Below are 23,741 nucleotides of genomic sequence, written 5' to 3' on the forward strand. Positions count from 1 at the left end.
TTCTCCATTCATCTAACGAGCTGATATCAAACAACCGCTTCTCACCGGCAAGTTTGAAAGCAAAGTTGAGCTATTTGATTTCCCAATAAGCTTTGTGTTCCAGCTCAAGAGGTAAATGACAGGCTTTACCGTAAACCATTTTATACGGTGACATGCCCATGGGATTCTTATAAGCAGTCCTATAAGCCCATAGTGCATCGTCAAGTTTGCTAGACCAGTTCTTTCGAGATCTATTGACGGTCTTTTGTAGGATCAACTTGATCTCCCTATTACTCAACTTCACTTGACCACTAGACTGAGGATGATAAGGAGATGCAACTCTATGGTTGACATCATACTTAGCTAGCATCTTGCGGAAAACACCATGAATGAAGTGTGAACCGCCATCAGTCATCAAGTATCTAGGGACTCCAAATCTTGGGAATATGACTTCTTTAAGCATCTTAATAGAGGTGTGGTGATCAGCATTTTTAGTGGGGATAGCCTCTACCCACTTAGTAACGTAATCCACATCAACTAAGATGTGAGTGTACCCATTGGAACTCGGGAAGGGTCCCATATAATCAAAGCCCCAGACTTCAAATGGTTCAATGACAAGTGAATAGTTCATAGGCATCTCCTGACGCTTACTGATGTTCCCTATTCTTTGGCATTCGTCACAGGACAAGACAAACTTACGGGCATCCTTGAAGAGAGTGGGCCAATAGAAACCTGATTGCAATACCTTATGGGCAGTTCTATCTCCAGCGTGGTGTCCTCCGTAGGCTTCGGAATGACACTTCTGCAAGATCTGTCCCTGTTCATGTTCAGGCACACAACATCTAATAACACCATCTACTCCTTCCTTATAAAGGTGAGGATCATCCCAAAAGTAGTGTCTCAAATCAAAGAAGAAATTCTTCTTTTGCTGATAGGTGAAACTGGGTGGTATGTATTTGGCTACGATATAATTTGCATAATCTGCATACCACGGTGCACTATGTGAAGTGCGGATGACATTTAATTGCTCATCAGGAAAGCTGTCATCAATAGGTAGTGGGTCATCAAGGACATTCTCTAGCCTAGACAAGTTATCTGCTATAGGGTTATCCGCACCTTTTCGGTCAACGACGTGCAAATCAAATTCTTGTAGCAGGAGAACCCATCTTATCAGCCTAGGCTTAGCGTCCTTCTTCTCCATGAGGTACTTAATAGCAGCATGATCAGAGTGAATAGTGACTTTGGAGTCAAGTATGTAAGATCTGAACTTTTCACATGCAAACACGACTGCTAAAAATTCCTTCTCGGTAGTGGCATGGTTTCTTTGGGCACTGTCTAGAGTTTTACTAGCGTAGTGAATGAAATTCAACTTCTTGTCAACTCTTTGTCCTAGAACAACACCAACAGCATAATCACTAGCGTCGCACATGATTTCAAAGGGCAAGTTCCAGTCAGGTGGTTGAACAATAGGTGCGGTTATCAAAGCCTTCTTAAGTATTTCGAAGGCTTCCTCACAATCCTCATCAAAAACAAAAGGAACATCCTTCTGCAAGAGGTTGGTAAGAGGCCTAGAAATCTTAGAGAAGTCTTTAATGAACCTTCTATAGAAACCAGCATGACCTAGGAAACTTTGTATACCTCTGATATCTGTGGGGCAAGGCATTTTCTCAATTACATCAACCTTAGCCTTATCAACTTCAATGCCTCTTTCAGAGATTTTGTGTCCTAAGACGATACCTTCATTAACCATAAAGTGGCACTTCTCCCAATTCAAGACGAGGTTGGTTTCTTCGCATCTCTGTAAGACTCGATCAAGGTTGTTGAGGCAATCATCAAAGGAAGACCCACAAACAGAGAAGTCATCCATGAAAACCTCGACAATATTTTCACAAAAGTCAAAGAATATAGCCATCATACATCTTTGGAAGGTGGCAGGTGCATTGCATAAGCCAAAAGGCATACGTCTATAGGAAAAGGTACCGAAAGGGCAGGTGAAAGTGGTTTTCTCTTGATCAGATTGTGCAACAGGTATTTGTGAGAAACCTGAATAACCTTCTAGAAAGCAGAAGTGTGTGTGTTTTGATAGCCTTTCTAGCATTTGGTCGATAAACGGTAAAAGATAATGATCTTTCCTGGTTGCCTTGTTCAGTTTCCGGAAGTCTATCACCATCCTATAGCCGGTAATAATCCTTTGTGGGATTAGTTCATCCTTATCATTAGGAACGACGGTGATACTTCCCTTCTTAGGTACGCAATGTACTGGACTTACCCAATCACTATGAGCAATAGGATAAATGATTCCTGCTTCCAGAAACTTTAATATTTCTTTTCTAACGACCTCTTTCATCTTAGGATTTAATCTCCTTTGATGATCAGCAACTGGTTTAAAGTCAGGATCGGTTTTAATCTTGTGCTGACATAGAGTAGGACTAATACCCTTAAGATCATCAAGAGTATATCCAATAGCAGCGCGGTGCTTCCTCAGAGTCCTTAGTAACTTCTTCTCTTCATGCTCTGAGAGGAGAGCACTAATTATGACAGGATATATCTCCTTCTCATCAAGATAGGCATACTTAAGAGTATCAGGCAACTGTTTAAGCTCGAACACAGGATCACCCTTTGGTGGGGGAGGATCCCCAAGCAGTTCAACAGGCAGATTATTCTTGAGAATAGGATATTGTTCTAAGACAATTTTATCTATCTCGTCTCTCTCCTCCATATGCATATCATTTTCATGCTCAAGCAGATATTGCTCTAAAGGATCCGTAGGAGGTACGACAATAGAGGCAAGAGCAATAATTTCATCTCTAGCAGACGACTCTCTTTCATGGGGTTGTCTTCCAAACTTGGAGAAGTTAAATTCATGAGACACACCCTCGAAACTAACTGTGACAGCCTGCTTAATGCAAACAATGTGAGCATTGACAGTGTTGAGAAAGGGTCTACCGAATATGATGGGACAAAAGCTATCTTGTGCAGTACCAAGGACGAGGAAATCAGTAGGATACTTCGTCTTACCACACAGGACTTCTACGTCTCTCACAATTCCCAAAGGGCAGATAGTGTCTCTATTAGCTAGCGTAATAGTGACATCAATGGGTTCTAACTCAGCAGGTGCAATATCATCTTTGATTTCATCATATAGAGAACGGGATATTACACTAACACTAGCTCCCATATCACATAAACCATGGTAACAGTGATATCCTATCTTGACAGAAACAACGGGCAGGCCAACTACAGGTCCGTGTTTGTCTTTCGCGTGAGGTTTAGCAATTCTAGCGGAGTCCTCACAGAATTTGATAACATGCCCATCTATGTCTTCGGCTAAGAGATCTTTGATAATAGCAACACTAGGTTCAACTCTAATCTCTTCAGGGGGTGCAAGTGGTCTAATGTAACCCCTACGTATCACATTTGGAGCTTTATAATAATCCTTTATCCTAGCAGGGTATGGTGGTTTCTCAGTGTAAGCACAAGGAACAACTGGATCACTAAAAGCAATGATTTTCTCCTCAACTAGATTGGTTTTGGCTATGTTGCTTTCTACAGGAGGATGATATTTAAACCACTTCTCTTTGGGAAGATCAACATGAGCAGCAAAAGATTCACATAGAGAAGCTACTATCTCAGAGTCAAGTCCATAATTAGCGCTAAAATCTCTAGAAGTCTTTGTCTCAACAAAAGATTTAACGCAATCAAACTGGAAATTCATACCTGACTCCTTACCTTCCTCCAGCTCCCAATCTTTAGAGTTGCGTTTGATTCTCTCCAATAAATTCCACTTGTGATCAATATCCTTGTTTATAAAAGAACCGGTACAATAAGTGTCAAGCATGGTACGATCTTCATGAGAAAGCCGAGCATAAAAGTTTTGAGTGATGATTTCTCTCGAGAGCTCATGATTGGGGCATGAATATAGCATTGATTTAAGCCTCCCCCAAGCTTGAGCTATGCTTTCCCTATCATGAGGCCAAAAGTTATAAATAAAGTTCCGATCACGATGTACTAAATGCATAGGATAGAACTTTTGATGAAATTCCAATTTCAACCGATTGTAGCCCCATGATCCAGTATCATCACATAGCCTATACCATGTCAACGCCTTATCCTTCAAATATAAAGGAAAGACTTTCTTCTTTACCTCATCCTCGGGCAAACCTGCAAGCTTAAATAAACCACAAACTTCATCTACATAGATCAGATGCAAGTCTGGATGTGAAGATCCATCTCCTGTGAAAGGATTAGCCAACAGTTTCTCAAGCATACCCGAAGGAATTTCATAAAAGATATTTTCAGTAGGTATCTCAGGTTGAGGAGCAACTCCTCGTGCTTCCGTTCGTGGTGAAGATACCCCGAACAAACTCCTCAAAGGAACAGTTTCCAAAGTGAATAGTGACAATAAATTTCAGCACAGTATAAAAATGTTTTCTTACCAATTTCCACTTACCAAAGGCGCTTCACTCCCTGGCAACGGCGCCAGAAAAGAGTCTTGATGACCCACAAGTATAGGGGGTCAATCGTAGTCCTTTCGATAAGTAAGAGTGTCGAACCCAACGAGGAGCAGAAGGCTCTGATAAACGGATTTCAGCAAGGTAATAACTGCAAGCACTGAAAGTAGCGGTAACAAGTGATTGTGTAGCAAGGTGAAATGTAACGAGCAAAGAGTAACAAGTAACAAGTAGTAGAAACGGTGCAGCAAGTGGCCCAATCCCTTTTGCAGCAAGCGACAAGCCTGAACAAAGTCTTATAGGAGGAAAAACGCTCCCGAGGACACACGGGAATTTCTGTCATGCTAATTTCATCATGTTCATATGATTCGCGTTCGTTACTTTGATAGTTTGATATGTGGGTGGACCGGCGCTTGGGTACTGCCCTTACTTGGACAAGCATACCACTTATGATTAACCTCTCTCGCAAGCATCCGCAACTACAAAAGAAGAATTAAGACAAAGTCTAACCATAGCATTAAACTAGTGGATCCAAATCAGCCCCTTGCGAAGCAACACATAGACTGGGGTTTAAGTTTCTGTCACTCCAGCAACCCATCATCTACTTACTACTCCCCAATGCCTTCCTCTAGGCCCAAATATGGTGAAGTGTTATGTAGTCGACGTTCACATAACACCACTAGAGGAAAAGACAACATACAGCATATCAAAATACCGAACGAATATCAAATTCACATGACTATTATTAACATGACTTATCCCATGTCCTCAGGAACAAAAGTAACTACTCACAAAGCATAATCATAATCATGATCAGAGGTGTAATGAATAGCATCAAGGATCTGAACATAAATTCTTCCACCAAGTAATCCAACTAGCATCAACTACAAAGAGTAATTAACACTACTAGCAACCTTATAAGTACAAATGGGAGTCGTGAGACGAAGATTGGTTAGAAGAGATGAACTAGGGATTGGAGAAGAGATGGTGCTGATGAAGATGTTGATGAAGATGTCTCCCCTCCGACGAGAGGAGTGTTGGTGATGATGATGGCGACGATTTCCCCCTCCGGGAGGGAAGTTTCCCCGACAGGATCGTCCTGCCGGAGCTCTAGATTGGATCTGCTCAAGTTCCGCCTCATGGCGGCGGCGAAACCACGAAAAAGCTCCCTTCTGATTTTTTCTGGACCAAGACGCTTCATATAGCAAAAGAGGGGGCTAGTGGGCCATCAGGGAGCCCACAAGCCCCCACTCCGCCACCAGGGGGTGGCGGTGTCACGGCTTGTGGCTCCCTGGCAGCCCCCCTCCGGTAGTTCTTTCGCCCAGTATTTTTTATATAATCCCAAAAAAATCCACGTAACTTTTCAGGGAATTTGGAGATGTGCAGAATAGTGGACTAAGATTTGCTCCTTTTCCAGTCCAGAATTCCAGCTGCCTGAATTCTCCCTCTTCAAATAAACCTTGCAAAATAAGAGAGAAAAGGCATAAATATGGTAGCACAAGTAATATAACAGACCAAAAAGTAATAAATATCAACATGAAAGCATGATGCAAAATGGATGTATCAGTCGTCACTAGAGGCGGTAGAATGACCCACGAACCTTTGTATCCTAAGGGTCATCCGAAGAGAATTGAACAGGATTCTCAAGGAGTTAGCACTGATGCACCAAGTCATCCTAGAAGGAAGAAGAAAGATGATAGAAACTTGCACGCTAGCAACCCTGTTGCTGCTACACCTGAGAGTCCAAACGATGTCTCTGTCTCTGATGCTGAAACACAATCTCGTGATGAACATGAGCCTAATGATAATATCAATAGTGATGTTCATGATGATGCTCAACCTAGCAATGATAAGGATGTGGAGACTGAACCACTTGATCTTGATAACCCACATCCTAAGAATAGAAGATACGATAAGAATGACTTTGCTGCTAGGAAGCATGGTAAAGAAAGGGAACCATGGGTTCAGAAACCCATGGCCTTTCCTCCCGAACCATCCAAGAAAAAGGATGATGAGGATTTTGAGTGATTTTTTGAAATGATTAGACCTGTCTTTCTGCAAATGTGTTTGACAAATATGCTCAAAATGTCTCCGTATGCTAAGTACATGAAAGATATTGTGACTAATAAGAGGAGGATACCTAAGGTTGAGATTTCCACCATGCTCGCCAATTATACCTTCAAGGCTGGAACTCCTAAGAAACTAGGTGATCCCGGTGTGCCCACTATACCTTGCTCCATTAAAGGCAACTGCGTTAGAACTCCTTTATGCGACCTTGGAGCCGGTGTTAGTGTTATGCCTCTCTCTCTCTCTCTTTATCGTAGACTTGAACTGGATAAGTTGACACCCACTAAAATATCTCTGCAAATGTCCGACAAATCAACTGCTTTCCCTATCGGCATTTGCAAGGATGTGCCTATTGTGGTTGCTAACGTCACTATCTTAACAGACTTTGTTATCCTGGATATTCCGGAGGACGATGCCATGGCGGTTGATACTTCTCCATCGCATCTACTTTTCCAAACTCTTTTGCCATTGTTTTGGATTCTAATTTGCATGATTTGAATGGAACTAACCTGGACTGACGCTGTTTTCAGCAGAATTGCCTTGGTGTTATTTTTGCGCAGAAATCAAAGTTCTCCAAACGTCCTGAAAATTTACGGGAGCAGCTTTGGAAAATATCAAAAATATCTGCGCCAAGTTCCACCTCAGGGGGTGGGCCACAAGCCCCTGCTCCGCCACCACCCCCCTGGTGGCGGTGGGCAGGCTTGTGGGGCCCACACGGCTCTGCCGCCCCCAATTCCAGCTCTATAAGTTGCCTTTCGTGCGAGAAAAAAATAAAAAGAGAAGTTTTCGTCGCGTTTTCGATACGGAGGTGCCGCCACCACCTGTTCTTCATCTGGAGGGCAGATCTGGAGTCCGTCTTGGGCTCCGGAGAGGGGAAATTGTCGCCATCGTCATCATCAACCTTCTTCCCTCTCCAATTCCATGAAGCTCTTCGTCGTTCGTGAGTAATCTATTCGTAGGCTCACTGGGCGGTGATGAGTAGGATGAGATCTATCATGTAATCGAGTTAGTTTTGATGGGGATTGATCCCTAGTATCTACTTGTTCTAAGATTGATGTTGCTACTACTTTGTCATGCTTAATGCTTGTCACTAGGGCCCGAGTGTCATGATTTCAAATCTGAAATTATTATGTTGTCACCATTATATGTGTGTTTTAGATCCGATCTTGCAAGTTGTAGTTACCTACTATGTGTTATGATCCGGCAACCCCGGAGTGACAATAACCGGAACCACTCCCGGTGATGACCATAGTTTGAGGAGTTCATGTGTTCACCAAGTGCTAATGCGTTGGTCCGGTTCTTTATTAAAAGGAGAACCTTAATATCCCGTAGTTTCCTTTTGGACCCCGCTGCCACGGGAGGGATGGACAATAGATGTCATGCAAGTTCTTTTCCCTAAGCACGTATGACGACACACGGAATGCATGCCTACATCACATTGATGAACGGGAGCTAGCCACATATCTATCCGTGTTATAGCTGTTGCATGATAAATATCATCCAAACAAATCACCGACCCATTGCCTACGAGTTTGTCCTACTACTGATGTTACTTGTCTTGCTCTGCTGCTGCTACTACTGTTGCTACTGCTGTTAGTTGTCTTGCTCTGCTGCTGCTACTACTGTTGCTACTGCTGTTACTTGTCTTGCTTTGCTGCTACTGTTGCTACTACCGTCGCTTGCTACTGTTGCTACTTGATACTGCTACCACTACTGCTGTTCCTTGCCACTTCTATTGCTCGTTACACTGCCGTTACTTGTTACTTTGCTGTTACTACTGTGCTTGCAGATACTAATCTTTCAGGTGTGGTTGAATCTGACAAATTCAGCTGCTAATACTTGAGAGTATACTCTCAGCTCCTGATTGGCTTATCAACAAATTGGGTCGAATACTCTACCCTCGAAAACTCCCGCGAACCCACACGCTGGTGGGCCATCAACAACATTCTTCTAGTTCCGTTGCCGGGGAGTGCTAGCAGCATTCTTCTGGTGTCGTTGCAAGGGAAGGATTGTTGTCATCAGCATTCGTCTAGCTATCGCCAGAGATAGCAATAAGCTCATCCTCGGAAGACCCTTTTTAAACACTATAGGGGTTGTTATAGATTGCAACAAAGGCAATGTCACTTTCCATCACGGTAATGAGCATATGGTGCACTTTCCGAAGAAACAATATCGAGTACATTGCATCAACGCTATCGAAAAAACTTCATCGATTCTTATTGGGAGCTTTGAATGCCCTATTCCTCCTGTTAAGATGAAGTATGATTTGCTTGTTGGGGAGATACACATCCCCATTGAGGTGACCTAGTGACTATTCAAAAATTCTCCATTCTCTTTTGCGATTCGAAAAAGTTTGTCAAGGAGACTTGATCAACCTCATTGACGGATTTCTTTCGATGACCATGAGATGGATGAATCGAGGAGTCACAAACCTTTGTTCCAAGCTTTCACCTTCGGTTGCTTAGAAGAAAAATGATAGGTTTAGTTTAGTTTTCCCTTTTTTTTGTTTTAGCGTCCCGTGGAAAAGTACCCCGAAAATAAAAGTTCTCCGAACGTCCTGAAAATCAAGTATGATTTTTTCTGGAATTTTTGAAAAATACTGGGACGAAGAGCTAGTCTGGGGGCTGCACCAGTGGGCCACAAGCCCTCGAGGCGCGGGCACCCCCCTGGGCGCGCCTACCTGGCTTGTGGGGCCCACGTCCACCCCCTCCACTCATTCTAGCTCTCATCTACTTCTCCTACCTCCAGAAAAAATCGTTTCGCAGCTCAAACCCGTGTTCTTGCTCTTCTTGCTGTGATTTTCGATCTCCTTGCTGAAAGCACCATTCTCCGAACTGTTTTGGGGAAATTACTCCTTGGTAAGTGACTCCTCCATTGGTCCAACTAGTTTTTGCTCTAGTGCCTTATACTTCGCGTATTTTTGCTGCCTTGTTGACCCTGTTCTTGAGCTTTGCATGCTAATTTTCACTGGTCCCAAGTAGTTTTGATGCGTAATATGGCCTCTAGGCACTTGTGGGAGTAGTTGCTACGAGTTTCGTCGAGCCTTATTCACTTTTCCTTAGAGTCACTAAAAATTTCAGAAATTTTTAGAGATAGAAAAGGGAAAAGATGAGGACGTTCTTAAGAGGCTCTTCAAGCCGTGACCCCAAGAATGATGGAAGTGAGAAGAAGCCCAAGTATCCGGTCCCTCGAGTCGCAGAAGTTCGAGCGTGCGAGTGGCCAAGCGATGTGTTCTTACGCGCCATCGGACTTTATGAGGACTTTTATCACTTGGTGGAGAACGCAGGCCTTACCGCCTTCGTTGAAGATAAGTGTCCACAATACCTCCTCCTCACTAATATCTTTGTACAAAGCTTTAACTTCTATCCGAGGAAGAATCCTCCTATGGTTGAGTTCAAATTATATGATATCCCCCAGCGCATGTCACTCCAGGATTTTTGCAATGTTTGCGAATTGCCTTTTGTTGGGGATATTCATGAACCTCGTCCACGGGACTTGGAGGCTTTCATCGATACAATTGTTGTAGGAGAGGAGAGAGGAGTGTCTTGCGCTAGAGCTGCTAGCATTCATTTTCCCATGCTTCGGTACTTCTCACTATTTGTGGGAAAATGTTTGATTGGTCGTGGGAAAGCTGGGTCCCTTAGCTCCCCAGATCTTGCGGTCTTGCGTGAAGCCCTTTATAATTATAAAACTTATAGCTTGGGCGCTATAGTAGCTCAATGGTTGAACACGAACCGTTCTAAGGGTGTTGTCTATGGAGGTATCTATGCTACCCGTCTTGCCAGACACTTTGAGATACCTATTAGACTAGATGAGGAAGAAGAGATTCTTCTTCCCGAGAGATATCTAGATTATGATAGCATGGTTCGCCATGACTTTCTTGATAGAGATATAAATAGAAGGATGATTTATAACCTGGTATTTAGTCAGGGTACTCGTGAGACTATTACTTTGCGTGCTCCTTCTTTGTTCAATCTTCATGCAGGCAGGTACATTATTATGCCCTCGGACATCTACACATACTGGGGCTTGGCCCAACCACAGGTGCCCGTGCCCGAGCCACCAGTCGAGTACCAGACGCCAGTTTATCAGTGGGAGCCAGATGAGCTCACACAGCAGTGGCATCCTCAGTCCACTCCGGAGTACCCCGGAGCTGGTTATTTCCCTCCTTGGGAGTAGACCAACTTAGGCCAAAAGCCTAAGCTTGGGGGAGTATGTGTTTCTCACCGACCTTACATTCTCGCTTATGCTTTCACTTTGTTCGTCGGTGTTCACACTTTGCCACTTTATCATCCATGTTAGTTTATTTTCTTTTTCTCGTTTTCTTTTCGTGTGTTTGTCTAGTTTGACAAAACCCAAAAATATTTTCTTTTTCTTCTTTTGCTTGTTGGGAGCTTTCTCGTGTAAATAGTTTTCTTTTTCTTTGGGTTAAGGTAGAAGATAATTGTTACAATGTTTAGTGGCTCTCGCATGCATACCTATTTAGCTGTCAAATAGCCATATTACTTTGTCTTCTCCTTTGTGTTTGCCTGCAGATTCCAACTTTAGTCCAATGCACGAGCACTCTTGTTATTGTTCACATCATTCGGTCGTGCAAGTGAAAGGCAATAATGACGATATACGATGAAGTGACTGAGCCTGGAAAAGCTGGTATGAACTCGATCTATTTTGTTTTTGTAAATATGACTAGCTCATCGTTCCTGATTCAGCTTTGTTGTGAGATAAACATGTTTGCAATGACAACTTAGAGATCATAGTTTCTGATGCCATGCTTAATTAGCTAGGAGCTTATAATGGTTTGTCTTGGATGCCAACATGAATTTTAGATGACTATGATGTAGTATGACAAGATGGTATCCTCCTTTGAATGATTCAAGTGGCTTGACTTGGCGCATGTTCACGCATGTAGTTGAAACAAAATCAACATAGCCTCTATGATATTCATGTTCATGGTGATTTATGTCCTACTCATGCTTGCACTCAACGTTGGTTAATCTCAATGCATCTTGATGACTGTTGTCGCTCTCTAGTTGGTCGCTTCCCAGTCTTTTGCTAGCCTTCACTTGTACTAAGCGGGAATACTGCTTTTGCATCCACTTCCATAAACCCAAAGTTGTTCCATATGCGTCCACCATACCTACCTATATGCGGTATCTACCTGCCATTCCAAGTAAATTTGCATGTGTCACTCTCTAAACTTCAAGAAATAATCTGTTTTGCATGCCCGAACCGCTCATGTGGTGACAGGGGGCTATCAGTATCTTCCATGCTAGGCGTGTTATCCTCGATATGTGTTTATTCACTATCATTCACGAGAAAGGGGCCGGTAATTGGAATTCCCAGTTCCATGCTCAAATCGAAAAGATAATTGCAAACAAAACTCCCCCAGGATTGATGTTGGTATGGACGACACCCAAGGATTCGGCTAGCCGTGGAGTGTGATTGATTGGTGGTGGGGGAGTCAAAACTTTACTTTTCTGTTTGAGAACCGCCTATAGCATGTGTAGTGTGGAAGATGTTGAGAACTCTTAGTCATTGCGTTGACAATGAAAGCATTCCACCAAAAATTATTATCTCTGTTTTCAAAGCTTGAGCTCTGGCACCTCTGCAAATCAATGCTTCCCTCTGCGAAGGGCCTGTCTATTTATGTTTCTGTTGAGTCATCCTCCTCTTGTAAAAGCACCAATTAGAGAGCACCTCTCTCATTTTTATGCTTTGCTTTTAACTGTGTTGAGTATGACTGTGACTGGATCTTCTTTGCCATGAATTACAATGTTTAGTCAACCCTTGGTCTTTGAAGGTGCTCTGCATTTATGTTTTGCGGTCTCAGAAAGAGCTAGCGAGATACCATCTGTTCGTACTGCTTCATGATTGTTTTGATTGAAGTGTTGACGTTTGAGACTTGTTATTATTTGCTCGCTAGTTGATTATTCCATTGATATGAGTTTACCGTGAGACCTGGATGTCATTTGCTTATGTGGTTAGCTCGTGATCTTGCTGAAATTCTGGTTATGAGTTAGACATAGTTGCAACAACAAGATCAAACAGAGTTTGTCAAAGTTTTTCTTTTGTCTCTTTCAGTTTGTCAACTGAATTGCTTGAGGACAAGCAAGGCTTTAAGCTTGGGGGAGTTGATACGTCTCCGTCGTATCTACTTTTCCAAACTCTTTTGCCCTTGTTTTGGACTCTAATTTGCATGATTTGAATGGAACTAACCCGGACTAACGCTGTTTTCAGCAGAATTGCCATGGTGTTGTTTTTGTGCAGAAATAAAAGTTGTCGGAATGACCTGAAAATTTACGGAGAATTTTTCTGGAATTTATGAAAAATACTGGCGCAAGAATCAACGGAGGAAGTGGAGCCGTGAGCCCACAAGCCCACCAGGCGCGGGCCCCCCTGGCCGCGCCTGGCAGGCTTGTGGAGCCCACGACGCTCCACCGCCTCCATTCTCAGCTCTATTTAGTTTGTCACGTCCGAAAAAAAAATCAAGGAGAAGAGTTCATCGCGTTTTACGATATGGAGGCGCCGCCACCTCCTGTTCTTCATCTAGAGGGCAAATCTGGAGTCCGTTCTGGGCTCCGGAGAGGGGAGATTGTCGCCATCGTCATCATCAACCTTCCTTCATCGCCAATTACATGATGCTCTTTACCGTTCGTGAGTAATCTCATCGTAGGCTTGCTGAACGGTGATGGGTTGGATGAGATCTATCATGTAATCGAGTTAGTTTTGACGGGGATTGATCCATAGTATCCACTATGTTCTAAGATTGATGTTGCTACTACTTTGCCATGCTTAATGCTTGTCACTAAGGCCCGAGTGCCATGATTTCAGATCTGAACCATTATGTTGTCGCCAATATATGTGTGTTTTAGATCCTATCTTGCAAGTTGTAGTCACCTACTATGTGTTATGACCCGGCAACCCCGGAGTGACAATAGCCGGAACCACTCCCGGAGATGACCATAGTATGAGGAGTTCATGTATTCACCAAGTGTAATGCGTTAGTCCGGTTCTTTATTAAAAGGAGAACCTTAATATCCCGTAGTTTCCATTAGGACCCCGCTGCCACGGGAGGGATGGACAATAGATGTCATGCAAGTTCTTTTCCCTAAGCACGTATGACTACATACAGAATACATGCCTACATTAGATTGACGAACTTGAGCTAGTTACATATCTCTCCGTGTTATAACTGTTGCATGATGAATCACATCCGGCATAATCATCCATCACCGATCCAATGCCTACGAGTCTTTTACTACTGGTCCTTGCTATGTTACTTTGCTGCTACTGTTGTCACTTAAGCTACTGGTTGCTGTTGCTACTGCTGCTATCACCCTACTTTGCTACTGATACTTTGCTGTAGATAGTAAATCTTTCAGGTGTGGTTGAATTGACAACTCAACTGGTAATACTTGAGAATATTCTTTGGCTTCCCCTTGAGTCGAATCAATAATTTTGGGTTGAATACTCTACCCTCGAAAACTGTTGCGATCCCCTATACTTGTGGGTTATCAGGCATTCTCCTACCTTAAGTGTTTTGGTGATGATGACAACTCACTATGTTATCTAACCGGGTGTCAAGTGTGCATGTATCATATGTAAAACACAAGACAGTTAGGTATTTCCTCCAAACAGAAAAGATCGAAGACGCGTTCCCTACGTGTTTATTCTATTTGGTCGTAGGGATCCCGTACTATTAAGAGGGAATCCACATTGGAAGTCTATGGGTGAATCAATTCTTCTCACAAAATTTTGCACCCATCTCATTCCATCGCATCATTGAGATAGAGGCCCCTCCTTTTCGACTGCCCGGTTGTACCGATGCCTATGGCGGTTGTACCGCTCAACCCTTGGGCGGTTGAACCGGCCCAGCACGGGTGCATAACCGTACACGGTTCTGTTGTGCTGCGGTGGTTGGGCAGTGGTGGCCCGGTTTTACCGCTATAGTAGTATAGCCGGTACTACCGGTGTTCTTAGCGGGTGTACCGCTTGGGACTTAACCATGCCGAGCAGCCGTGGTAGGTGGAACCACTGGCCACATTCCATTGTGGTGAAGCTTCGTGGTTTCGTTGGGAGCCTCCAATTGAGTTGTGGGGAGAGGTCCAACCTTGTTTGCAAAAGTCCAGTTGTCACCTTCAAGGGCACCACTTAGTGGAATCACGACACTTCGCATTGTGTGAGGGTGTGAGGAGAATACGGTGGCCTTAGTGGCATCTTGGGGAGCATTGTGCCTCCACACCGCTCCAACGGAGACGTACTTCCCCTCAAAGGGAAGGAACTTCAGAAACACATCCTCGTCTTCATCGGTTCCACTTGTGGTTATTCTTACCTTTATTTGTATTTACTTCTTGGTTATTGTTGTTGTTGTTAGCATCATATAGGTTGCTCACCTAGTTGCATATCTAGACAACCTATTTGTTGCTAAACCTAATTTGATTAAAGAAAGGTTTAAAAATTTTAGTTGCCTATTCACCCCCTCTGGTCAACCATATCGATCCTTTCAGTTATATTAAGAAGAGGCAGGGGGTATGCCTATGATATAAAGGAGTGGAACCTCTCTGAATGAAGAACCGACAAAAACTCCAACATCGGAAATATCATAGAAGATGCATATGAACTCCATTTTCGATGATGTCGAGCTTTTCATGAAGATGACCATAAGCTCTAAGACTCACAAAGAGAAACGCCAAACAAGAACCAAGAAAGATGATGCAACAGTGCAAATGGTTTGAGCTCTCAACAAATGATATGATCAAGCTACTCAGTTGAGAGCCCCCTTGATAGTACGACAATCGATCCTATAACCCGATCTCCCAACCACCACCAAGAGTCTGGTAAAACAGAAAACCTATCAATGGCAAACCTATACCTTGCACATAGTCAACTTGAGCTAGATGATGACGATATTGACTTCCTTAATATGGACCACCTTTCTTGATTGCATTGACTCAGTGAAGACAAGATTTCTCCCGCATACTCCACTATGGGTGAGCCACTCTTCGACGCATCTTCACAAGTTCATTGTAACCACAATGGACGACAAGCTTCAAGCATGATCTCTTTGTGATGATCCAGTTGAACTTGTACACCACAAACTTGATGACGATCACACTTGATGTCATCCTCCAGGGGTTGTATGAGATCTTCCTCTTGACGCAAACCCATGGACACATACCTAACCCCACATAGAACTCTCACGTAGTTCATGTGTTAGTACACAAAAGCATGGACAATGCTTACCATACCATGTGATCACTTGATACCTCTCGGTACATCATGTATGCTTTTGTGTGTTGATCAACTTTATTCACTCTTTGACTTAGTCTTGATCAACCTTGAGACTTATCTTCTCTTCATAAAGATGATGTCTTGAAGGTAAACATGAATGTTTCCACATTCTTCTTCTTCAAGACATGCTTGCAATAAGCTTAACTCTTACATGACCACTCTTTGGATAAATTCTTAAATACCACCTTGGTCATCTCATAAACTTCTTGAAACCAACAAATGGACTTCAATAAATGCGTATGGACAAATCCTTCGAATATAACTCAAAGAAACCACTAATCCATAGGTATTGCCATCAATTACCAAAACCAAACATGGGGCTACAATGTTCTGACACTACTGCTATACTTGATAAAAATGAATCCTAGCCATCGAGTGAAATACTTGATGCTTATATTGCAAGCATGAGATTGTGAAGACTATGAATCACTTATTATGCCCAGCTCTCCAAATATATATGAATTGCCTGATGTACGTGAAGGCTATGTTATGGATGGGGAGATAGCTAGAGATTTTCTTGCTTGTAATGATAGAGATGATTTGAGAAAGTCGTTATGCAAACTGAAAGAAAAATCTATGTTGGAGAAAATGAAACATGATTCTAAATTTGCTACTTCTCCTATATGCGTTGCTGATAAGGATTCTGAATTATCTCTTGATCCTGAGTTAATAATTGTAGTAGAATCTGATCCTTTGCAAGGTTATGAAACTGAAACTATTGTCGCACGCCTTACTAAACTGAATGATATTGGCACCTTGTTTCCTCGTGAGGAAATATGCATTTTTACCATATCCTTAAGTTTTTTTCCTTTTTCCAAGTTGCTTTACACGAAATATTTAACTTTGTTCAAATTAAAGAAGAGAATCTCCCTAAAGCTTGGGGGAGACATCTCCAACTATTTGGACCTTTGCTTGATCATCCTCTTGAGAAAAATAAAAAAAATTATATATTTTATAATGGACTAGCTTATATTTTTAGGGACTACGTAGATAGTTGTGCTGGTTATATTTTCGGAGAACGAACTATTGGACAAGCTGAAGAATTATTGGATAATTCTTGGTCACAAGACCTACTTTCTTCGTACCTAAATAATTGTAGTTGGGAAAAACTAGACTAGTTCTGTTCAACTATAATTATTTAGATACGAAGGGAGTACAACGCTATATAAAATTGAGCACGTTTTCTCCCAAAAAGAATTTAAACTAAAAACTAAAAGTAATTTTGAGCACCTGACACCCGGCCCATTCAAAAGGAATTCGCCACGACACTCCACAGCCCATGGGAAACAACCCAGCCGAGCAATGAGCCCAGGGCCTCCACAACCGTCATAGCTTTTCCTCCAAGCAATGCGTCATCACAAACCTCCTGCCACCCTTGACCCACTGACACCCGGGCTCACCAGTCTCGTGGCTCCACAAGTCATTCCCTACGTCTCACCTCTATTCCCGGCTCCAACGTAACCCCGTCACTCACCCCAGCTACTGCTAGAGGCACCCGCAACAGCCCCTGGCAAAATTCACCACGTCACATACAGGCCGGCCCCACTTGGTTGGTGCCCACCTGACCCCACCCGTCGGTGTCAGCGGGAGCAGGAGATATTTCCGCCCCGTACGCGCGCGCCGGAGCCGCAGAAATATCTCTCGTCGCGTGGTGCCTGCCTATTAACCAATCCCATTCCCTCTCCTCACCTTCCCACTCCCCTCCCCCTCCTCCCCAGAACCCTAAACCCCGACCGCCGCCATAAACCCTAGCCGCCGCCGCCGCAGCTAGGATGTACGCCATGATCCGCCGCGCGGATCCCCTGCGGAGGCGCGCAGCGTCGGCCGTCCTGGCCGCGCTGCTGCAGCACCCGGCGGGCCCCTCCGCCGCCGGCGCGTCGGCCCTCCCGCCGCAGTCGCCGCTCCCGCCGTCGGCGATGTGGTTCCACTCGAGGCCGGGCCCGCTCGGGTACCGGGAGACGGGGGCCGCGCGGGCCGGGGCGCACGCCCAGTTCGCGGCGGATGAGGGGTGGAACTACGAGGATGCGAGGAAGCCGGCGGGGGCCGTGTCTGGGGCTGGTGCTGCGGCCGGCGCCAAGGAGGAGGGGCTGGAGGTGGCCAAGCTCGGGATCTCGTCCGAGATCGTCAAAAGGCTCGCCGCCAAGGGCATCACCAAGCTGTTCCCCATCCAGGTAAACGGACGAGGCTGGCGCGCAGCCTTTCTCTCCCCCTCTTCGACTGGAACGTACTCGCTCTCTGAGCTACTGCGTGATTGACTGTTGCACGCTCAGTTACTTTTTCGTAGGAATAAGAACGTCTCCTCCTTTTGGAATGTTTTTATAATTTCTGCACAGTTAATTCCTCCGTAGTTCTGAAGGTAGCTCAGTCCAAGGCTTGCTCAGACGTGGGAACTGATCAGCATTTCTGTTTGTGCGGCCTCCGCAATATTATAATTTTTTAGATGTTGTAATTGGCCCAAGCATGTTGCTACGTTGTAAATTCCCCAATAATTCAACTACCTCACTGTCCTATGCGAGGCAAAGGTGATCTTTCAGTTCGTTCTGAATGGACATATGCTTTATTGATAATGAAATTTCTACACTAGAAGCTAGTCCCCATCGAAAGACAAAAATGGAAGGTTGCATGGCATTGTTCAGCAGCTGATTAGCCGTGGCACCCGTTTTTATTATTATCGGTCTGTCTACCTAAGTATTGCACATCTAAGATACACAATCAAACATAAGGAAAATGAAAAGGAAAAAAGAAATGTCTGCACGAATCTTCATTCAAAATCAATATCAGAGGACCTAGATGTGCCGTACTTAAAGCACATCTCCATTTGCTTTAGCAAATCTGTTTTATTATTATATGCCTCCGTTGTCTTTTCAGTTATGATAGTTATATACAGGCTCAGCTGTTTTTTTCCTTTCGTTTCTAGATTGTATTCCCCTGGCAGTAGCCTAGATTTGTTACTGCTTGACTGATCACACCATTGGTGTTTGTCTTATGTTTGGATGTTAAACTTGGCCTCCTTTTGCTGTGATGTCCAGAAAGCTGTCCTTGAGCCAGCAATGCAGGGCAAGGACATGGTTGGCCGTGCCAAAACAGGGACAGGGAAAACTTTGGCTTTTGGAATTCCCATAATGGATGCTATTATTCGCCATAATGAAATCAACAAGTAAGTTTGTACGCTTTTAGCATCAAAACATTCATCATTTTTTCTGTACTCCTTTTTGTGCCATGTTGTGCTGTTTTGTCATCTCAATTGAATCTTTGAATTAACAGACCTGGACGGCTTCCCCTGGCGATATGTCTGGCCCCAACACGGGAGCTTGCAAAACAAGTTGACAAAGAATTTGTTGACTCTTCCCCACTGCAGACACTCTGTGTATATGGAGGCACTCCAATTCAGCAACAAATGAGAGCACTTGACTATGGTGTTGATGTAGTTGTTGGGACACCAGGACGGGTAATTGATCTGCTAAAGAGAGGGGCTCTGAATTTGTCAATGGTCCAGTTTGTTGTTCTTGATGAAGCAGACCAGATGCTGTCAGTCGGTTTTGATGAAGATGTTGAGATAATTTTGAATAAGGTGCCTCCAAAACGTCAAACCTTGATGTTCTCTGCAACAATGCCACCCTGGATACGCAAGCTGATGCAGAAGTACCTCAAAGATCCGGTCATTGTCGACCTTGTGAGTGCTACTTCCTGCTTTCTTAATACCAATGTTTTACTTAACCCTGCACTTTGATTTCATTGCAAGCCGTATCTGACCTTATTTGTCATCATTTGCTGGGTTGATTTGTGCTAGTTATGCTGTCAGAACTGGTGTTTCTAAAGAAAAGTAACTTCAATTTGTTATGTTAGCATTTTGTTTTGCTTGCTCCCATATTCTTCATAGCTATCTAGTTCTGACTTCTGTTGTCTCATTTCTACTAGTAAGTTAACCTTTGCATTAGTATCAAAAGGGATATTATGAAAACTCTCCAAGCGGTGTTGATGTAATGGTACAAATTTCTCTATTTTTGTGATGTACTGATATTTTTAGAAGTCTTCTTCCTGCTAAGCGCCAATGGCATGAAAACTATCATAGTTCATTTTAAGTCTTGATAGTCCCATGTTCACCTTACAAACTGCAAGGTTGTGAACCAGGAAAAATATGATGTTGAACCTTGCTCTTTGTTTCATCTGCATGTCGATTACCGTAAGCACACTTTAAGAAATAAGTAGCTACTACCTGGAATTGGTTTATAACACTATTCTTGGTTTATTTGAGGTGTTACTGTTAACGGTTTCATTTTCACCTCATGAACTGCAAAGTTATGTACCAAGAAATGTGTGAGGGTGAACTTTGCTCTTTGTTTCATCCACATGTTGATCATCCTAAGCACACTTCCAGTAAGAAGTAGCTACTACCTGGAATTGGTTTATGATACTATTCCTTTTATAGGTGGGTGAAGATGATCAGAAGCTGGCAGAAGGGATTTCTCTGTTGTCTATTGCTACAGAGAATCATGCAAAACCTGCTGTCCTTGCACAATTGATTCAGGCAAGATTGTTTGTTCTGCAGTACCAACTGAATATTTTCTTAATTGCTATCTTTGTTTCTTTCTGCACTCTGTGAAGTAATTTGTGTTTTCATTGCAGGACCATGCTAAAGGAGGTAAGTGCATCGTATTTACACAAACAAAAAGGGATGCTGATCGGTTGTCATACACCATGGGTCGAACTGTCCAGTGCCAAGCCCTTCATGGAGATATTACACAAGGCCAAAGAGAGAGAACACTTCAAGGATTTCGTGAAGGGCGCTTTAGTACTTTGATTGCCACTGATGTTGCTGCTCGTGGTTTGGATATTCCAAATGTGGATCTGGTTAGTGTTTTTACTGTCCTTCCCTTCTTCTTTGTCATGTAGAACTGTGTTGTAATCTTTTTAAAGTTGGCAACATTATCTCATTGCAACATGTCGTCAAATTCCTTGACTGCCTCTCCTTTTTCAGGTGATACACTATGAATTACCAAACAATTCAGAGATATTCGTTCACAGGTCAGGCCGTACTGGTCGTGCTGGGAAGAAGGGTATTGCAATTGTGATGTACGGTTACAACCAAAGTAGAGCTGTCCGGGGTATTGAGAACGACGTTGGAGGCAAGTTTCAGGAGGTGAGTTTTTGTGTAATGCACAGTCGCTGCTCAAGTTTTTTATTGTGACATTTGTGCTGAGATGTTATTACTTTTTCCCAGCTTCCAAAGATCAACGTTGAAGGTTCTGACTTGACGATGGCTAGTGGTTTTGATTCCTACGGAGGCGGAGGCGGTGGCGGCCGCTCACGCGGTGGCGGTTTTGGTGGCCGCAGTGGTGGTTTTGGCAACTCTTCGAGCAGAGGTGGTGGGTTAGGTGATTCAGGGTTTGGTCGTTCGGGCGGTGGGTTTGGTCGTTCAGGCGGCGGCGGCGGTGGATTTGGCGATTCAGGGTTTGGCCGATCAGGTGGTGGTGGTGGTGGATTCGGTGATTCAGGGTTTGGCCGATCAGGTGGTGGTGGAGGATTCGGCTCAAGTGGTGGATTTGGGGGTTCTGGTTCAGGGCGGTCTGGTGGGTTTGGTAGCGGCTCTGGTAGCTCTGGCTCTAGCTGGGGCGGATTCGGCAGCTTTGGAGGCAAAAGCTCCTGATTGATCAACCCCCCATAGTCCAGCAAATTTTTGAATTGGAGCGGAAGGCAACCATGGTAGTCTATTATGTTATGGAGTCCCATAACTGGTTCAGCTCGATGGTTCTTATATATGGAAAGCCCTCTATCAGAAGAGGTAAATTAACATGGTCTGATTCTTGTTCGGTGGTACGAGGTCGAATTTCTAGCGTGGACAACATACGCTTATATTGCCTGGAGTTGCCAACTTTGAAGGCAGCTGGAAATAATCGCGAGGCTTTCTTCTTTCTCCGTTTCCTGGTGCATGCTATTTGCAGCAGGGTTCCTTGTAAAATATATGCAGTGTGGCTCTCTTCTGCGGATCACAATATATATCTGCTTTTTTAGTAGTTTTTGTATTGTATTATCAAGTTTTTAGTGGACCTTATCTAATGGTGGCCAGAACTATAGTCTCTAGAAGCACATGTTATAAAACTATGCATCAGATACCATGACTATATTGCTAAAAACTAAGCTGCGGTAAACCATCTCTGCTCTTTTGCCTATACTACTTGTGCTATGGAATAGTACGTTGCATCCTGAGTTAAAACCAAGAATAAATATATTGTGTGGCTTGAAGACTCGTTTTTCTCTGTGGATCCCAGCTGTGGCTCTGCTACAAAGACCTGGCCTGCACGCTCGACACTATTCTTATACTGCCTTCTCCAATCCCGGTAACCTCAATGTTGCGAATACTTTGCAGTTGTGGAACAAAATATGACAACCAAAAACACCTTGCTCCACCGCCTGATCAGAGTTACTACTAGTTGTTTTCCATGACTACTATGTTATCCAGTGAGGTTTGAGGGCACCTAAGTTTCCTCGTGTGCAACATCCATATCTTTGCTTCCGCCTGAAACCCACAATGTGAATCATGTTGAACCAACCACTACTACCATGATACAGGACAAATAATACGTCTTGATATTTCTTGGAGGACATCACTATCTACTACTCCCTCCGTAAACTAATATAAGAGCGTTTAGGTCATTATTTTTTGTTATCTAAACACTCTTATATTAGTTTACAGAGGGAGTACAACAGTTGGATTTTGTTCATCATGTTTTATGATGGTTAACTCCATAAAAATGTATCGGCAGCTGCAAAACCAGGAGAAGGCTTCATCTGTGTTCTATAAAATCTGGAAATGTGGTGTCATGCTGAGATATAAGATTTTTATGTGGCTCATGCTCCATGACAGAGTAAATGTCAGAAAGCTGCTGCATAGGAAAACCTTCATCCTTACCAATTACAACTGTGAACTTTACAGTTCCTCTTTTGAAAAAACAACACTGGAGCTCTTTTGGGACTGTCATTTTGCTCTGAGCTGCTGGGGTTCTATTGCCACAAACAGGAAAAGAGGAATCAATGTCTTAGAAGAAGTAACTTTCATGATTGATTGTTTTCCTATTGAGTTCTCTATGAATATTGTAATCATGTGTTCATGGCACATCTCGATGCAGAGAAATAGCAAGTTATTCGAAGCTAAAGCACCATCCATACAAGCATGGAGGACTCTGCTCCAGAATGATCTTTTGTTAATTATTCATAGAACAAAAGAAAGGCATAGAGATGCTTTCAAGAGCTGGATCGGCAGTAACTTAGCTTAATTTTCCATGGATTTACCTAGAACAGGAATCGGTTAGACTCTTACATTTGTTTTGAACCTTGTATGTACATATTTTATTAATGAAATAACTATCAAACCGTGTGTCGAAATTATGATATGTTTTCATCGTTGGGTTCCTCGTGACGGACTATTCAAAACGAGATCACATATGAATATGTTTTGAAGAATTTTTTTCAAAAGCAACTTCGATGCTAGATGAGGCAACTTTAGTGCTAAACAAAAATACTTTGATGCTAGATGTATTGCATCGTATGTATACACATGAGTTGCTTGTTGAATGAATTGAAGTTACGCAAATAACACACTAAAAGTTGCTTACTTTTTTTGATACCCGAGTACAATTATGACAACTATTCACAAATAACAGGCAATTGAGCATTAATGGGAGACAACTGAACATTAACCGTAGACAGTTGACCATCAGTAATAAGCAACTGAGCATCAAAATTGAATAATTTCATAGTCTTTTGTAGGCAACTGAGCATCAAAATTAAGCAATTTTACAGTATTTGTCTATAACACTAAAGTTGCCTCATATAACACACAAAGTTGCTCAAAAAAAGTTTGGCGGAACCTATCTATATGAGATCTAGTTTTGAAGAGCTCATCGTAAGAAATACAGTCGTGAAAACAAATCGTTATTTTAACACCCGTTTCAA

At 43.1% G+C, this 23,741-nt stretch overlaps 1 protein-coding gene across 1 annotated transcript; it reads left to right on the forward strand.

Moving 5' to 3' along the window:
• Window positions 1-17,545: 17,545 nt before the first annotated feature.
• LOC123399972 (DEAD-box ATP-dependent RNA helicase 9-like) lies at window positions 17,546-21,922 on the forward strand. The gene is made up of 7 exons (XM_045094361.1): window positions 17,546-17,959; window positions 18,818-18,945; window positions 19,053-19,461; window positions 20,218-20,316; window positions 20,415-20,639; window positions 20,767-20,928; window positions 21,010-21,922. Exons 1-7 carry the CDS (start codon window positions 17,561-17,563, stop codon window positions 21,433-21,435), a joined length of 1,848 nt encoding a protein of 615 aa, XP_044950296.1. The 5' UTR covers window positions 17,546-17,560; the 3' UTR covers window positions 21,436-21,922.
• Window positions 21,923-23,741: the final 1,819 nt, after the last annotated feature.

Source organism: Hordeum vulgare, chromosome 5H, assembly GCF_904849725.1.
Source record: "Hordeum vulgare subsp. vulgare chromosome 5H, MorexV3_pseudomolecules_assembly, whole genome shotgun sequence".
In the NCBI taxonomy this organism is placed as follows: Eukaryota; Viridiplantae; Streptophyta; class Magnoliopsida; order Poales; family Poaceae; genus Hordeum; species Hordeum vulgare.